The sequence below is a fragment of the Entelurus aequoreus genome, unplaced genomic scaffold (assembly GCF_033978785.1).
Source record: "Entelurus aequoreus isolate RoL-2023_Sb unplaced genomic scaffold, RoL_Eaeq_v1.1 HiC_scaffold_32, whole genome shotgun sequence".
Taxonomy (NCBI): domain Eukaryota; kingdom Metazoa; phylum Chordata; class Actinopteri; order Syngnathiformes; family Syngnathidae; genus Entelurus; species Entelurus aequoreus.
This window is the reverse complement of record NW_026907964.1, coordinates 92,799-106,642: the sequence shown is the minus strand read 5'-3', so window position 1 is coordinate 106,642 and position 13,844 is coordinate 92,799. Positions and strand designations below refer to the sequence as shown.

The 13,844-nt window shown below is 43.3% G+C and overlaps 2 protein-coding genes across 4 annotated transcripts; one reads left to right on the top strand and one right to left on the bottom strand.

Moving 5' to 3' along the window:
* Positions 1 to 36: 36 nt before the first annotated feature.
* Positions 37 to 7,278, top strand: LOC133645296 (uncharacterized). The gene is made up of 4 exons (XM_062040177.1): positions 37 to 84; positions 906 to 4,124; positions 4,170 to 5,842; positions 5,921 to 7,278. The coding sequence occupies exons 2-4, from the start codon at positions 1,129 to 1,131 to the stop codon at positions 7,222 to 7,224; spliced, it is 5,973 nt and encodes a 1,990-aa protein (XP_061896161.1). The 5' UTR covers positions 37 to 84; positions 906 to 1,128; the 3' UTR covers positions 7,225 to 7,278.
* A 1,445-nt stretch (positions 7,279 to 8,723) lies between these two features.
* Positions 8,724 to 13,775, bottom strand: LOC133645291 (uncharacterized). 3 transcript variants are annotated; one of them, XR_009824958.1, is made up of 7 exons: positions 13,706 to 13,752; positions 13,548 to 13,615; positions 12,347 to 12,390; positions 12,226 to 12,279; positions 11,892 to 11,963; positions 10,603 to 11,431; positions 8,724 to 9,164 (listed from the first exon to the last, which is right to left on the bottom strand). XR_009824958.1 is itself a non-coding variant. In XM_062040173.1 (4 exons), exon 3 carries the CDS (start codon positions 11,216 to 11,218, stop codon positions 10,613 to 10,615), a length of 606 nt encoding a protein of 201 aa, XP_061896157.1. In that variant the 5' UTR covers positions 11,219 to 11,431; positions 11,892 to 11,963; positions 12,121 to 12,135; the 3' UTR covers positions 8,724 to 9,164; positions 10,603 to 10,612. The 3 variants fall into 3 exon arrangements, 1 of the variants encoding a protein (XP_061896157.1); XR_009824959.1 differs by lacking the exon at positions 10,603 to 11,431 and having other exon boundaries at positions 8,724 to 9,143; positions 13,706 to 13,775; XM_062040173.1 differs by lacking the exons at positions 12,226 to 12,279; positions 12,347 to 12,390; positions 13,548 to 13,615; positions 13,706 to 13,752 and adding an exon at positions 12,121 to 12,135.
* Between the last annotated feature and the right edge of the window lie 69 nt (positions 13,776 to 13,844).

The window sequence follows — 13,844 nt, the reverse complement described above, 5'->3', positions numbered from 1 at the left end:
TGTCTCATTTCATGCAAGCAAGCAGAGCGGCAAGACGCAAAAATCTACAAGATCCATCTTTAAAAGACTTCCAACACACCAATGGTCGGTGAATATACCCACTTTGCAATATGCTGAAATGCTTATTTGTTAAAACTCACCTTGACATGTTGGTTTACTTACCTGTCTTAAATTGTTTTTAGTTTGAACCACAGCAAATTTACTCCAACCTTGAGCATTGATTGCATCTGGGTATTTTCTTACTGTTTGATAATTAAAAAGCTTGAGTTAATTGAATTGTTAAATAAGCTCAATTTAAAGGGATAAAAAGTCAAAGATTATGGTTCAAAGTTAAAAGTAATAAAGATAAAAGCAAAGTTGAAGGATAAAAATGTTAAAACTTTTGCTTAAAGTTAAGCTAATTATACTTACCTTTATACTTACCTTACTAATTAAGCTACCTTATTAATTAAGCTAATTATACTTACCTTTTACTTACCTTTACTCCGTTTGGTGGATTTACTCAGTTCCATCATGGTAATGAATTTACATGATTGATTACTTAATTGCATGATTAGTTAAATGATTAATTGAGTGAACGATTAAGTAATTAAACGATTGATTGATTAAATTAAATGATCAATTAATTTTGACTTCTTTAAAGTGACTAAAACTACTTTTCTGATTTACTTGTTTCATTTTACTGAAACTGGTTAATTTGACAGTGCATTCACATGCATTTAATCTAAGTGTCTAGAGTCCTTTTGAAAAGTAATGTTAGATAATTTAAAAGTTTAAACAATGGTATTTAAAAGTTTGCAAATTTAACTTTAAAAATAATACCTGTTTGAGTCAGTTGAATTTGAACCTTTTTGTAAATACCTGTACATATATTGTTTTTCCATTGTTAACACTTGTGTTCGAAGGTTAACAACCTGATTGAATGAAGATCAACAGAAAAGAAACCAACAAAGCCAAAAAGTTGGATAAATAAAGTTGATCAATTGGAAATCCGAGTTGTCCTGGTGTCCTTTACGGAGTCAATAAGTGGAACTTGACAGTTGTTAACCACGGACCAGCCCTGGACAGTGAAGATCAAAGGCCTCAAGACCCAGGGGAGCTGTGGACGCCGGAGAAAACGGGATAAAGATGGCCGAAGAGGTATTGGGGAAGACTGCCGTGATCCTCAAGCAGGAGAGGACGACAGCCAAGAGGAACCTGACCAGAGTGGCCAACCTGATCTCCAGAGGAGCAGGCACCATGCTGCAATCCGAACTAAAAGAGGAGTTTGCCAAGTTTGCCGACCGTTTCACATCACTGCTGGATGCCAACGAGGACTTCAAGATTGGCCTGGAGGCTGACGTCAAGAAGGATGACCCAGATGGGGAGCTCGAGAAACAGCAGGAGGATGACATCCGAGCAACTATAAAAGATGCCGAAGATAAGATGGCAGAAATCGAGGACATTGTCCAGACCAACCTGTGGGGAAGATACGGGAAGACTGAGCTGAAGGCAGCGATTTCCGAGGCAGAGGACGCCATTCAAAGGGCTGAAAATGTAGCAGTTGAAAGCAACAACGTGGAAGGCTATGACGTTTACCTCACCCTGCTGAATGAGACGGTGAGTGTTACCATCCATACCATGGCCCATTGGGAGAAATGGATCCCTCAGCACTTAAAGGACGAGATGGATGACAAACTAACACAAGTGAAAGCAGCTCACTACAGGCTCAAGTTGAGGAAAGCTGAATTCGCCACATCCAGGAGGCTGGCTGATCAAGGTGCAGGAGGACGACCTGGCCAACCAACACATCCCATTGTGAGGATAAAGCCTACATCCCTACCAGTCTTCCATGGGAGCAAAATAGACTTTCACAGGTGGAAGAAGGATTGGGAGAGCCTCCAGAAACAAGGGGAGCCGACTGGATCACCAGAGGTAAAGAAGATCCAGCTGTTGGAGAGCGTCAGTGATTCCATTGCCAAGGAACTAAGACTGTCCACCTACACCACAGCAACAGATATCTTCAGGGTCCTCGAAAACAGGTACGGCAACAAATCAACGATCACAGTCGAAATCTTGGAAGCGCTGGACAAGATGGCACAAGTCAAGGGGAACCAGCCCAGGAAGGTCATTGACCTAATACAAGCTGTGGAGAAGGCCCTGGCTGACCTGACGGAGCTAGGAAACTCTGGAGCCATCAGAAACCCCCTCGTCATCAGGTCGATTGAAAGCAAGTTACCAGATTTCATAAAAAGAGACTGGCTGATGTATATGGTTGAGCCCACCAACCGTGTAACCCCAGACAACCATTTTGATATGCTCCTAAAGTTCCTAAAGAGCCAGGAGGAAATACTGGAACGACTCGAGCAACTAAAGCTGGTGGACAAAGCGGAAGAAGCAGACAGGAAGAAGCCAGAAAGAAAGTTTGCATCTACCAGGGCTACGAGTAAAGATGGTGACGAGGTCTGTGGCATTTGTGGTGGTGGTGGGCACACCAACAAGATCTACTTTTGCAAGAAGTTTAAAGGCTTGAAGCTACATGAGAAGAAAATGGCCCTGAAGAAGCTGGGAGCGTGCAGGAAGTGTCTTGGGTATCACGACGCAGGTGGCTACTGCAGAGACACCTTCCTATGCGGAAACCAAGACTGCAAAAGGGCAAGCGGCACACCTGACCACCACTACTTCCTATGCCCAACAGCAGAGGCCAGAAGAGAAGGAAGCAAAGGTGCAAAAGGAGGAAAAGAAGGAAAAGGTAAATTCACTGAGGAACAGGAGGCCTTCTTGTCACAACTTGCCCCAGAACTGGCAGTGAAGGGCAGAAAGGCATTCTCAAACCGAGCCTCAATGACTCTCAAATCAGCGGGCCAGTCTGAACTGCTGAAGGAAACTGGGCTGGCTGAGTTACCAGTGATGATGATGTTGATGATGGTCACAGCTAACGCAGGTCAGAAGATTGGCACACTTATAGACCTGGCATCCGACACAAATTACATCACTCACAAAGCTGCCGAAAGACTTGGCCTGAGAAGTGAAGACATAGCGCTGGTCGTACATGGAGTTGGAGGCATGACAATGAAAGTCAGGACGAAAAGGTACCTCCTGAAGGTCCGAGTCAAGACTCCCAAGGGGACTGAGCGAGCACATCAACTGGTCTGCTATGGCCTGGAGCAAATTGCAAAGGTCCATCAAGCAACTGAACCCGAAAAGTTGAAAAGCTTCTTCCCAGATGTCCAGCTTGAGGAGTTAGAAAGACCAGAGGTAGTCGAGCTCCTCATAAGCCATCGCGAGGGACGACTCGCACCCCAAAGACTAAAAGTCATCGGTGACCTTGTCCTATGGGAGAGCCCCCTGGGCAAAACAGTCGGTGGAGCACACCCTGACTTGCTCGAAGAAGTGGAGGTGGCAGCATATGAGTCAAGAACCCACTTTGCCCGCTCCATGAGAACCGCTGCTGTCCGATACCAAGAGATCACAGTCCCAGCGTCTGAGCCAGGCCGGCTACAGCAGGACGATGTGGCCCACGCAACTACATCTGCCAGTAACCGTGAATTTCTTGATTGGTGGCACTGGGACAGCATCGGAGCTGCATGTGAGCCGAAATGTGGAAGCTGCCGGTGTGGAAACTGTCCTCCAGGAGGAAAGGACATGACCCTGGCGGAGGAGAGGGAGTTTGAGATCATTAAAGGAGGACTCACCTACAAGATGGAGGACTCTCACTCCTCAACTCCACACTGGGATGCCAAATATCCCTGGACTGAAAATCCAGCCTCTCTCCCCAACAACAAAAGAGCAGTCCAAGCTTGCTTCTTGAGAATGGAAAAGCAACTGAGCAAAGACCCAGACTGGAAAGTTGCATATTCCACCCAGATCCATGAAATGGTCCAAAGAGGCGCAGCCATAAAACTCACCAATGAAGTCATGGAGAAGTGGAAAGGACCAGTTTGGTATGTCAGCCACTTGGTGGCGCCAAATCCCCATTCAGTGACTACACCAGTTCGTATTGTCTGGAACAGCAGCCAAAAATACAACGGAGTGAGCATGAATGATCTTCTCCTAAAAGGACCAGATGTTCTCAACCCCATCAGAGCTGTCCTGCTCCGATTCAGAGAAGGAGTGAACGCAGCTCTGGGCGACATCAGAAAGATGTATAACTCTGTCTGGTTGGAAGAGCGAGAGATGCATCTGCACAGGTTCCTGTGGAGAGACAGCCCAGAAGAGGAAATCAGTGAGTATGCCGTCACCAGAGTCAATATGGGCGACAAACCTGCTGGCTGCATTGCTCAATTGGCCATGAGGGAAACTGCAAGTCTGCCCAACTTCACTCACCTGCAGGATGAACGCAGAGTCATTGAAGAAGACAGCTACGTGGATGACCTGTTGACCTCCCACAATGACCTGAACAGACTTGACCAAATCACAGCTGGAGTTGAAGAGGTCCTAAAGGCTGGAGGCTTCTTCCTCAAACCATGGGTCAGGTCAGGGCAAAGTGGGAGGAAAGAAACTGAAGCGGATGTCCTAAAGCCAGAGCAAGGAAACACCTTGATTCTTCCAAACCAAATAAGAGAAGGAGAGAACAAAGCCCTGGGCATCGGCTACCAGGTGGACAAAGACAAACTGTACATACTGACGGCGGTTAACTTTTCCAATAGGAAGAAAAAGATGAGAGTTGGCAAAGATCTTCTTGAAGAGGAGGTGAGAGCTGAAACGCCTAACCCACTGACGAGGAGAGCTCTCCTAAGCCAAGTTGCTGCACTGTACGACCCAATCGGCCTAGTTGCACCGGTCAAGCAGAAGGGAGCAATTCTCGTCCGTAAAGCATTCCAAGAAGGAGGGGGTGGCAAGCTGACCCAAGAAACCTGGGATCAACCTCTTTCAGAAAGACTCAGGGAAGAAGCCATACAGCTCTTCGAGGAATATGCCCAGCTTGGACAGGTGAAATTCCACAGGAGCCTCACACCGCCCGACTGGAAAGGGAAACCCTACGGCATCACATTTTCTGACGGAAGTGACAAAACCTATGGTGCTGTGATGTACGTCAGATGGGAGACAAGTCACGGAACTGAAGTTCGATTCGTGGAAGCAAAGGCCAAACTGACACCCCTGGACCAAAAGGGAGATGCTGTAAAAGCAGAAATCTGTGGCGCAGTCTTTGCTGCCAGAATTCGGAAGTACGTGGAGAAACATGCCCGTATGAAGATTGAGAAATGGTTCCACCTACTGGACAGTCAAACAGTCCTCGGGGCCATCCAACGAGAATCGTACGGATACCAAACCTTCTTCGCCAACAGAGTGGGCGAAATCCAGATGTCCGGGCCAGTGCAAGACTGGTGGTGGACCAGAGGAGATCTGAACATTGCTGACTTAATAACAGGAGGAGGCAATCCCAAAGACTTAAATGAGGAATCCACATGGCAAAACGGACCAGAGTTCCTGAAGTGGCCAGTGGAGGAGTGGCCTATTCAGTCAGCTGGAGAAGTTGCAGCCCAGGCCAGGGAGAGTGTAAACAAGCTTCAAAGAAAGGCATTCTCTGCTGCACTGACCAGAGCTCAAGCTAAGATGAGTCGGCAAAAAGAAGACCCACTGGCCACTCCGGAAAAGGAAAGTCCCTGTGAAGAATCGAAACCTATTATGCCAAGAAGAAAACCCACTAGCTGGGTGAAACATCTTGTGGTTGTAAAAAGGTTCAGTAGCCTGACAAAACTGATCAGAGTTGTTGCCTGGACACGACGAGCTGCCGAGCAGTGGCTGAAGAGGAGGTCGAACCCAGGACAACCAAAGTGGGAGGCAACACCCAAGCAGGCTGGATTGGCTGGCACTGAACTAGAAGGTGCACGTGAAGACGTCTTCCTCGCAGCTCAAGAAGGTGTAACATTCCCAGTCACTACTCTGAGCAGATTGGCAGTATTCAAAGATGTGAAAACTGGACTCCTCGTTTGTGCAGGGAGGATCCAGATATTTAACGAAGATGAGACAGCCGTGCCAGTCTTGCCATTTGAAGCATGGGTGTCAACATTGCTGGCACAAGAATCCCATGACGCTAACCACGAGGGGGTAGCAGGAACCCTTCTACGGATGAGGAAGACAGCGTGGATAATAAAGGGCCGGAGAATTGCCAAGAAAGTAGTTGACAGCTGCATAGTTTGCAGAAAGAACAGAGCAAAGAAGTGTCAACAAATCATGGCAGACTTACCTCCAGAGCGAACCACCCCAGCTGCTCCTTTTGAATTCACAACCATGGACCTATTCGGCCCTTATGAAGTGAAGGATGAAGTCAAGAAAAGAACCAGACTGAAAGTGTGGGGAATCGTCTTCAGTTGCATGGCCTCCCGTGCCATACACACTGAACTAGTGAGTGACCAGTCATCCCAAGGCTTCCTCCTCGCCTATCAGAGGTTCACGTCACTCAGAGGACATCCCAGGAAGCTCTGGTCAGACCCCGGCACAAATTTTGTGGGCGCCAAACCTGCTCTGGAACAGCTGTACACATTCCTTGACCGACTGGACAAGTCTCAAGTCGAAGACATGGCTGCCAACCATGGAACAGAATGGTCCTGGAAGATCCACCCTGCGGATTCTCCCCACAGAAATGGTGCTGCAGAAGCGGCTGTCAGAGTGGTCAAACGGGCCCTGACCAATGTCGGCGGAGATGGTGTCTTCACCTGGGGTGAATTTCAAACCTTCCTCTACATGGCTGCCAACCTTGCAAATGAGCGACCAATCGATGCAAGAACTCAAAGCAGGGAAGACTGTGTGGAATACATCACCCCGAACTCTCTGCTCCTAGGGCGTGCCAACCCTAAGGGAGATCCTGGAGACTTCCAGTTTGATCGCTATCCTTATAAAAGACTGCAAGTAATTCAAGCTGAAGTCACCAAATTCTGGAAGAAATGGAGCCAACTAGCTGGACCCAACCTCTTCATAAGAAACAAATGGCACACCAAAGAGCGAAATGTTTCTGTCGGAGATGTGGTCTGGTTGGCTGACCAAAATGCCCTGAGAGGACAGTACAAGCTGGCCAGAGTAGTCAGAGCCAATACGGACAGCAAAGGCATCGTAAGAGACGTGCTTGTGAGGACCTTTCCCAGCTATCCTGTCCCCATCAAGAAGACAAGCGACAAAGAAAAACCGACCACGAAAACCAAGAGGCTCAGACATCAAATCCCAGCAACAATCCTGCATAGGGATGTCAGACGCCTCATCATTCTAATTCCCATTGAAGAACAAAGGAAAGAAGGACCTGTGTGACCCCATTGGGTTTTGAAAACCATGAGGGCCAAGTGGGAGGTGTGGAGTTGAAACTCAGTGTGAATAAAGTGTCCCTGCCCTGGAAGTAAGGAGCTGTCTCCTCCTTAATCTTACTCCTTGGTGAAGTACCAGAAAGAACTACATTTCCCAGAACACCAAGGTCAAGATGGCCACCAATTGGCTGATTCAAGGCAGCTGTTAAGGAATGGTGGTTCTGTCTCATTTCATGCAAGCAAGCAGAGCGGCAAGACGCAAAAATCTACAAGATCCATCTTTAAAAGACTTCCAACACACCAATGGTCGGTGAATATACCCACTTTGCAATATGCTGAAATGCTTATTTGTTAAAACTCACCTTGACATGTTGGTTTACTTACCTGTCTTAAATTGTTTTTAGTTTGAACCACAGCAAATTTACTCCAACCTTGAGCATTGATTGCATCTGGGTATTTTCTTACTGTTTGATAATTAAAAAGCTTGAGTTAATTGAATTGTTAAATAAGCTCAATTTAAAGGGATAAAAAGTCAAAGATTATGGTTCAAAGTTAAAAGTAATAAAGATAAAAGCAAAGTTGAAGGATAAAAATGTTAAAACTTTTGCTTAAAGTTAAGCTAATTATACTTACCTTACTAATTAAGCTACCTTATTAATTAAGCTAATTATACTTACCTTTTACTTACCTTTACTCCGTTTGGTGGATTTACTCAGTTCCATCATGGTAATGAATTTACATGATTGATTACTTAATTGCATGATTAGTTAAATGATTAATTGAGTGAACGATTAAGTAATTAAACGATTGATTGATTAAATTAAATGATCAATTAATTTTGACTTCTTTAAAGTGACTAAAACTACTTTTCTGATTTACTTGTTTCATTTTACTGAAACTGGTTAATTTGACAGTGCATTCACATGCATTTAATCTAAGTGTCTAGAGTCCTTTTGAAAAGTAATGTTAGATAATTTAAAAGTTTAAACAATGGTATTTAAAAGTTTGCAAATTTAACTTTAAAAATAATACCTGTTTGAGTCAGTTGAATTTGAACCTTTTTGTAAATACCTGTACATATATTGTTTTTCCATTGTTAACACTTGTGTTCGAAGGTTAACAACCTGATTGAATGAAGATCAACAGAAAAGAAACCAACAAAGCCAAAAAGTTGGATAAATAAAGTTGATCAATTGGAAATCCGAGTTGTCCTGGTGTCCTTTACGGAGTCAATAAGTGGAACTTGACACTGATTGTCAAAGCTCATGACACAATGTTGTGTAGAATGTCTGTGTTACTTACCCTCAGGAAAATCCTGTGATTTAACACATTTGTTGAAATCATTACACAAAACATGTGTTGATTTCCAACACATTCCTTTTAAGAGTGTGGAAACGGGGTTTGTATACACACACATATTTTAGGCCACAGTAACACTCCAGTTTGAAAAGTAACACTGTTGACATAGGAAGATAAAACCATACTTGAAGTGATTTTGTCATTTTTAATGTTGAACAACTTCCATGTTTAAAGTCTTCCTTAGAAAAGGTAAGCAGGCACACATGCAGCAGAATGTGTGGCATTTAATGCCAAAATATTGTGTCCAAAAAACACACTAACTCAGTGTCATGTTCTAAATCAGAAATAAAAGAATAAGACAGGGAAATATTTTCACACATTCATGAGTTAGTCACTCCTCTGTTACACAGAAATATCCTGCAGTTATCTTGCCATATATACAGTATGATTGCTGTGTGGATTTACTTGTGTTCAACAGGACGTTACACGGCTCCAGCAAGAGGTGATGGAGGACACCAGAGACATGGCGGAGTACAGGAGGCAGGAAGAGTCTCTGCGAGCGGACAAAAGAAGGCTGCAAGAACGGCTGCAGGGGGTCAGGGACACCCACTATGCGGTCAGGGACACCTACCGTGCGGTCAGGGTCACCTGCGCGGAGAAAAAAAAAAGGTCAAAGCTAAGATTCGCAATGTTGAACTGAAATGTAAGGAAGGTAGATTCTACAATCTGACATTACAATATTGTTGTTAAGTTTAAGCAATCTCTTGCAGTGGATCAGCTGCACACCCAACATGAGCTCTCCCAGCTGAGAAAAAGGTATGACTACTTGAGTGGGCTGATAATAAACTCTCATTTGTAACTTGTATCTTACCTTAACTGAAATTAAAAGTATTTCTGTTTGGAGAGTGAATCGCAGCGCAGGGAGCGGCGGAGTGAGTAGCGGAGATGAAACACAAGTGTCAGTTAAGGTAAGCTACAAAATTACAAGTTACAAATGAAACAATTATCAGCCCACTCAAGTCGTCATACCTTTTTTTTAGCTGGGAGAGCTCTTGGTTGGTCTGCAGCTGATCCACGTTCCGTACATTTCAAGTCAAGCTTTGCAGCAGATGCTGAGCGGGAGAGGAAAGGACAGAGAGCCTGAAAGATGAGCCGAAAAACAGAAAAATAAAAGAAGTCTACTCTGCTCAAGTATGATTTTGATTGATGGAGACTTTAGTAGATTGCACAGTACAGTACATATTCCATCCATCAGTGGTCAATTGACCACTAAATGGTAACACCCCAATAAGTTTTTCAACTTGTTTAAGTCCACGTTAATCAATTTGTGATATGTTGGAGCAGCAGGCAGCTATATACTCTGCATTGACCCACAACACCCTGAAGACAAATGTCAGACATCATCAACCTGTCTGATGATGTGAGAGTGGCAGAGGAGGTCCTCCAGGTGCTTAAACCCCTCAGAACTGTTCCATCTCTACTGAGCACTGAAACTTCACCATCTGTGTCAATGATCCTGCCACTGAAAACAAGGATTGTACAATCCATGACTCCAAGTGTGGAAGACAGCAGCATCACTCCAGATGTCAGGCTTTATTTCACTACCTATGTTTCAAGGAAGATGATGTGCCTTCTTATGTTGCACTTTAACTTGCTTTTTATTATTGGTCATTGGTCCAAGTTTAAAGAAAGGAGAAGTGTCTTTTGATGTTGCACTGTTTTTCATTAATTCTGTTAAAAGGAAGATAAAAATGCATGCCATGAATTGATTAACGTGGACTTAAACAAGTTGAAAAACTTATTGGGGTGTTACCATTTAGTGGTCAATTGTACGGAATATGTACTGTGCAATCTAATAAAAGTTTCAATCAATCAAAAAGTCAAGTTGATCAACAAATTGTATTCTCCAGTGCAATAACAGTACTGAAATGAAGGCTAAAAGGGCATTAATGGGAGCTTTAAAAAAAAGAAAGAAAAATAGAACTAATTAAATAGTTACTTTTCACAGTAACGCATTACTTTTTGGTGTAAGTAACTGAGTTACTTTTGAAATAAAGTAACTAGTTACTGGTTTTCAGTAACTAACCCAACACTGGTCACGGATGGGTTTGGGAAGAGTGTTCCAGAGGGTGGGAGCAGCGATGGAGAAAGCTGTCACCCCAGGTCCGAAGCTTGGTTCTGCATGGTGGGGAGAGCAGGTTGGCATCAGAGGAGCGGAGGCTGCGTGAAGGTATGGAGGTGAAGCAGGTTGGTGAGGTAGCAGGGGGCCTGCTTGTGGAGGGCTTTGTGGGTGAGGAGGAGGATTTAAAGTGGATCCGGTGAGGACTGGGGAGCCAGTGGAGTTTCTGGAGGACTGGGGTGATGTGCTCACGGGAGCGGGTGTGGCTGAGCAGGCGGGCGGCAGAGTTTTGAACGTATTGGACTTTGAGAATTTTGCAAGATGAGTCGTAGAGGATGCCGTTACAGTAGTCAAGTGTGGAGGTGATGAAGGCATGGATCAGGGTTTCAGCGGCAGAGAAGGATGGACGGAGACGGGCAATATTTTGGAGGTGGAAGAAAGCAGTTCTTGTGATGTGGTTGACCCGGTGTTGAAAAGAGAGCTTATTGTCCAGAATGACTCCGAGGTTGCGGATGTGAGTGGATGGGGACAGAGTAGAGTTGTGAGCAGTTTTGGTGAGGGATTTGGGGCCCACGATGAGCATGTCAGATTTGTCAGTTGAGTTTGAGGAAGTTGGAGTGCAGCCATGATTTGATTTCAGTGAGGCAGTCGGTCAGGGTGGAGAGATTTTGTGGAGATGTAGCTGGACATCATCTGTGTAGCAGTGGAATTGGAGGTGATGGCGGCGGATGATGTTACCGAGGGGGAGCATGTACAATGAAGAGAAGTGGACCAAGCACCCAACCCTGGGGGACACCTAGTGACAGAGGGGCAGTACTACCTTTACAAGAAAGTATGTATTGATGTATTACAGTACAAGGACACAATTACTTCTATAATATACTATCTTTAGATGAAAGTGTAAATACATATGTATATACTATATTTAGCAGTATTGATGTACTACAGTACAAGGATAGAAACATGCTATATTTCCAAGAAAGTGTATGTATTAATGTACTACACTACAAGGACAGAAATACTTCTAATATACCAACTTTAAAAGACAGCATAATGATGTACTACCAGGACAGAAACACATGTTATACTATCTTTACAAGAAATGCTAAGTATTGATAAATACTGATGAAATATACTATCTTCAGAATAAATCCCAAGTACTGAAGCACTACAAGGACAGAAATATTTCATCCTGCATGACTTGTATTTAACTCCTGAGTAAACACTGCCCCCTGGTGGACTCTTTCACCACATACCTTGTCTCCTTTGGTTCCACTCAGACCTTGAGCACCTGGAACGCCCATCGCTCCTCTCTCTCCTTTGCTTCCCTGTCATATATGAGAACAATGAATAAGTATTGTACTTTCAACACAGTCTTTCCCACTATTCCTTGTGGAGCCACTGGACCGCGCTGACCTCGGTCTCCCTGCAGTTACACGTATGAGGTGAGTACCTGGAGTCCGTGTTATTGACTAAAGTATTTACCTTGGGACCAGGAACCCCAGGCTCGCCCTATAGTAATAAGTCATTTCAGGTGTGCAGTAGAAAAACAGTCTAATCGATAAGCACTGGATTTGTTTAGGTACTTACCAAAGGTCAAGGGTCACCGGACATGCCGGCATGACCTCTGGGACCAGGCTCGTCCTAGCAAGAGAAAAAGTGGTTAAAAGTGAAGTGCATAATGTAAAAAGTTTGATTGAATAGTGCTTACTTTAACTCCAGGTCCACCTTTGGCTCCTGGACTAGCAGGTAATCCTAGAGAGAGAAACGCAGCACAATCATACACATGTACTAGAACACTCTTTATTTAGGACCACATGTTACAGTGCATTTTAATGTACAATCACCTCATGATAGTATTACACAATTCCCTAAGCCAGTGATTCTCTAACTACAAAGAATGACATAAATATGCAAACAGTGTTACTGTTCAAACTGTGGCCAAAAATATTCAATGAATACTTATGGCCACTACACAACTGTATTTCAATGTTGGTCATTATGGTGGTACTTGGAGAGCAAAGTTGTTTTTCCTGAAGTGGTGTACACACACACACGTCAAATTGTATCTATTTTATTGTGTAAATGATAGTAACATATACATGTTTGTCAACATTTGGCTAAAAGCAAAAATTGTTATGTATAAATGTTGATTTCTGAAAGTAAAAACATTTTCTAATTGGCTAAACGGTTTCAAATTATCAATTAAATCTGGGAAAACTATTACAAAAACCCTTAAATAGATATCTTTATTAAAGTTTTCTAACCTTTTATTTTTTTTTTTAAATATTATCATATTTTTTAAATGCTCTTTGTATTTGCTTTTATTTTCTTTATTGACATGTTTTGTTCTACCGGATGGATGTGTAATATTGTATAATATAAAAAAACAAGTTTGACAAGAAACTATGCTGTATATACAGGTATATATACATATATATACATACACACATATATATATACACATAAATATAAATATGTATATATAGTTCTGATGTTGTGACCTCTGTGTATAATATACATTTTCGCTGGTTACTAATAAATATCCATCCATGGAAAACTTCACTATAGTAATAGTAATTATACGTCAGGGTCCGCGCATGCGCAAAGACAACGTCCCCTTTTTGACGGCATTCTGTGACGTCACGTTTTGTTATGTTAGAATATTTTATGAGTGTGTTGTCTAAAAACTAGCTTACCTAAAAGTAAAGGGGAACATGAAGGGGATATTTAAAAACATGTTGTATAATTATAATGCAATAGTAATCGCCCAAATTTGACGCGAACATGAATGTTTAAAACGCGAGATTTTAGCCGAGGAGCTATCGCTAGCTGTTGTGCTAAGTTGCTACAAAGAGAGATATAGGTTATCGAGCAAATGTATACATGGAAATAAAGCTGTAGTCACTCACCAAAACTTTGCATCACTCGGGAGTAGAGAAGCCTGTCTGATAACTTTTTAAATGTACTTTCAGTCAACCTAAACAATTTAGTAAACATCAGTGAAATGATCTTCTTGAAACATTCTCCTCAGTACAAAACAAGCACTTCTTTCCCTCGCTTTCCTCACCAGTTGCGTCTTCTGAGTCCACACAGGAGCTGTCTTCCTTCCTCTTAGCAGCATGTCAAAAGGAGGGACGCTCAAACATGTTGAAGCATGTGCTCTGAGCAGGTGAACAGGTGAATTCAATCAAAGCAGGTGGAGATGT

Excerpts from the sequence above, each read along its gene's own strand:
- LOC133645296 (XM_062040177.1), top strand. The coding sequence starts at position 1,129 with ATGGCCGAAGAGGTATTGGGGAAGACTGCCGTGATCCTCAAGCAGGAG. Across the intron at positions 4,125-4,169 it reads CTGGGCGACATCAGAAAGAT|GTTCCTGTGGAGAGACAGCC; the intron begins GTATAACTCTGT and ends GCATCTGCACAG. Across the intron at positions 5,843-5,920 it reads CTTCCTCGCAGCTCAAGAAG|GGAGGATCCAGATATTTAAC; the intron begins GTGTAACATTCC and ends TCGTTTGTGCAG.
- LOC133645291 (XM_062040173.1), bottom strand. The coding sequence starts at position 11,218 with ATGCTCATCGTGGGCCCCAAATCCCTCACCAAAACTGCTCACAACTCT.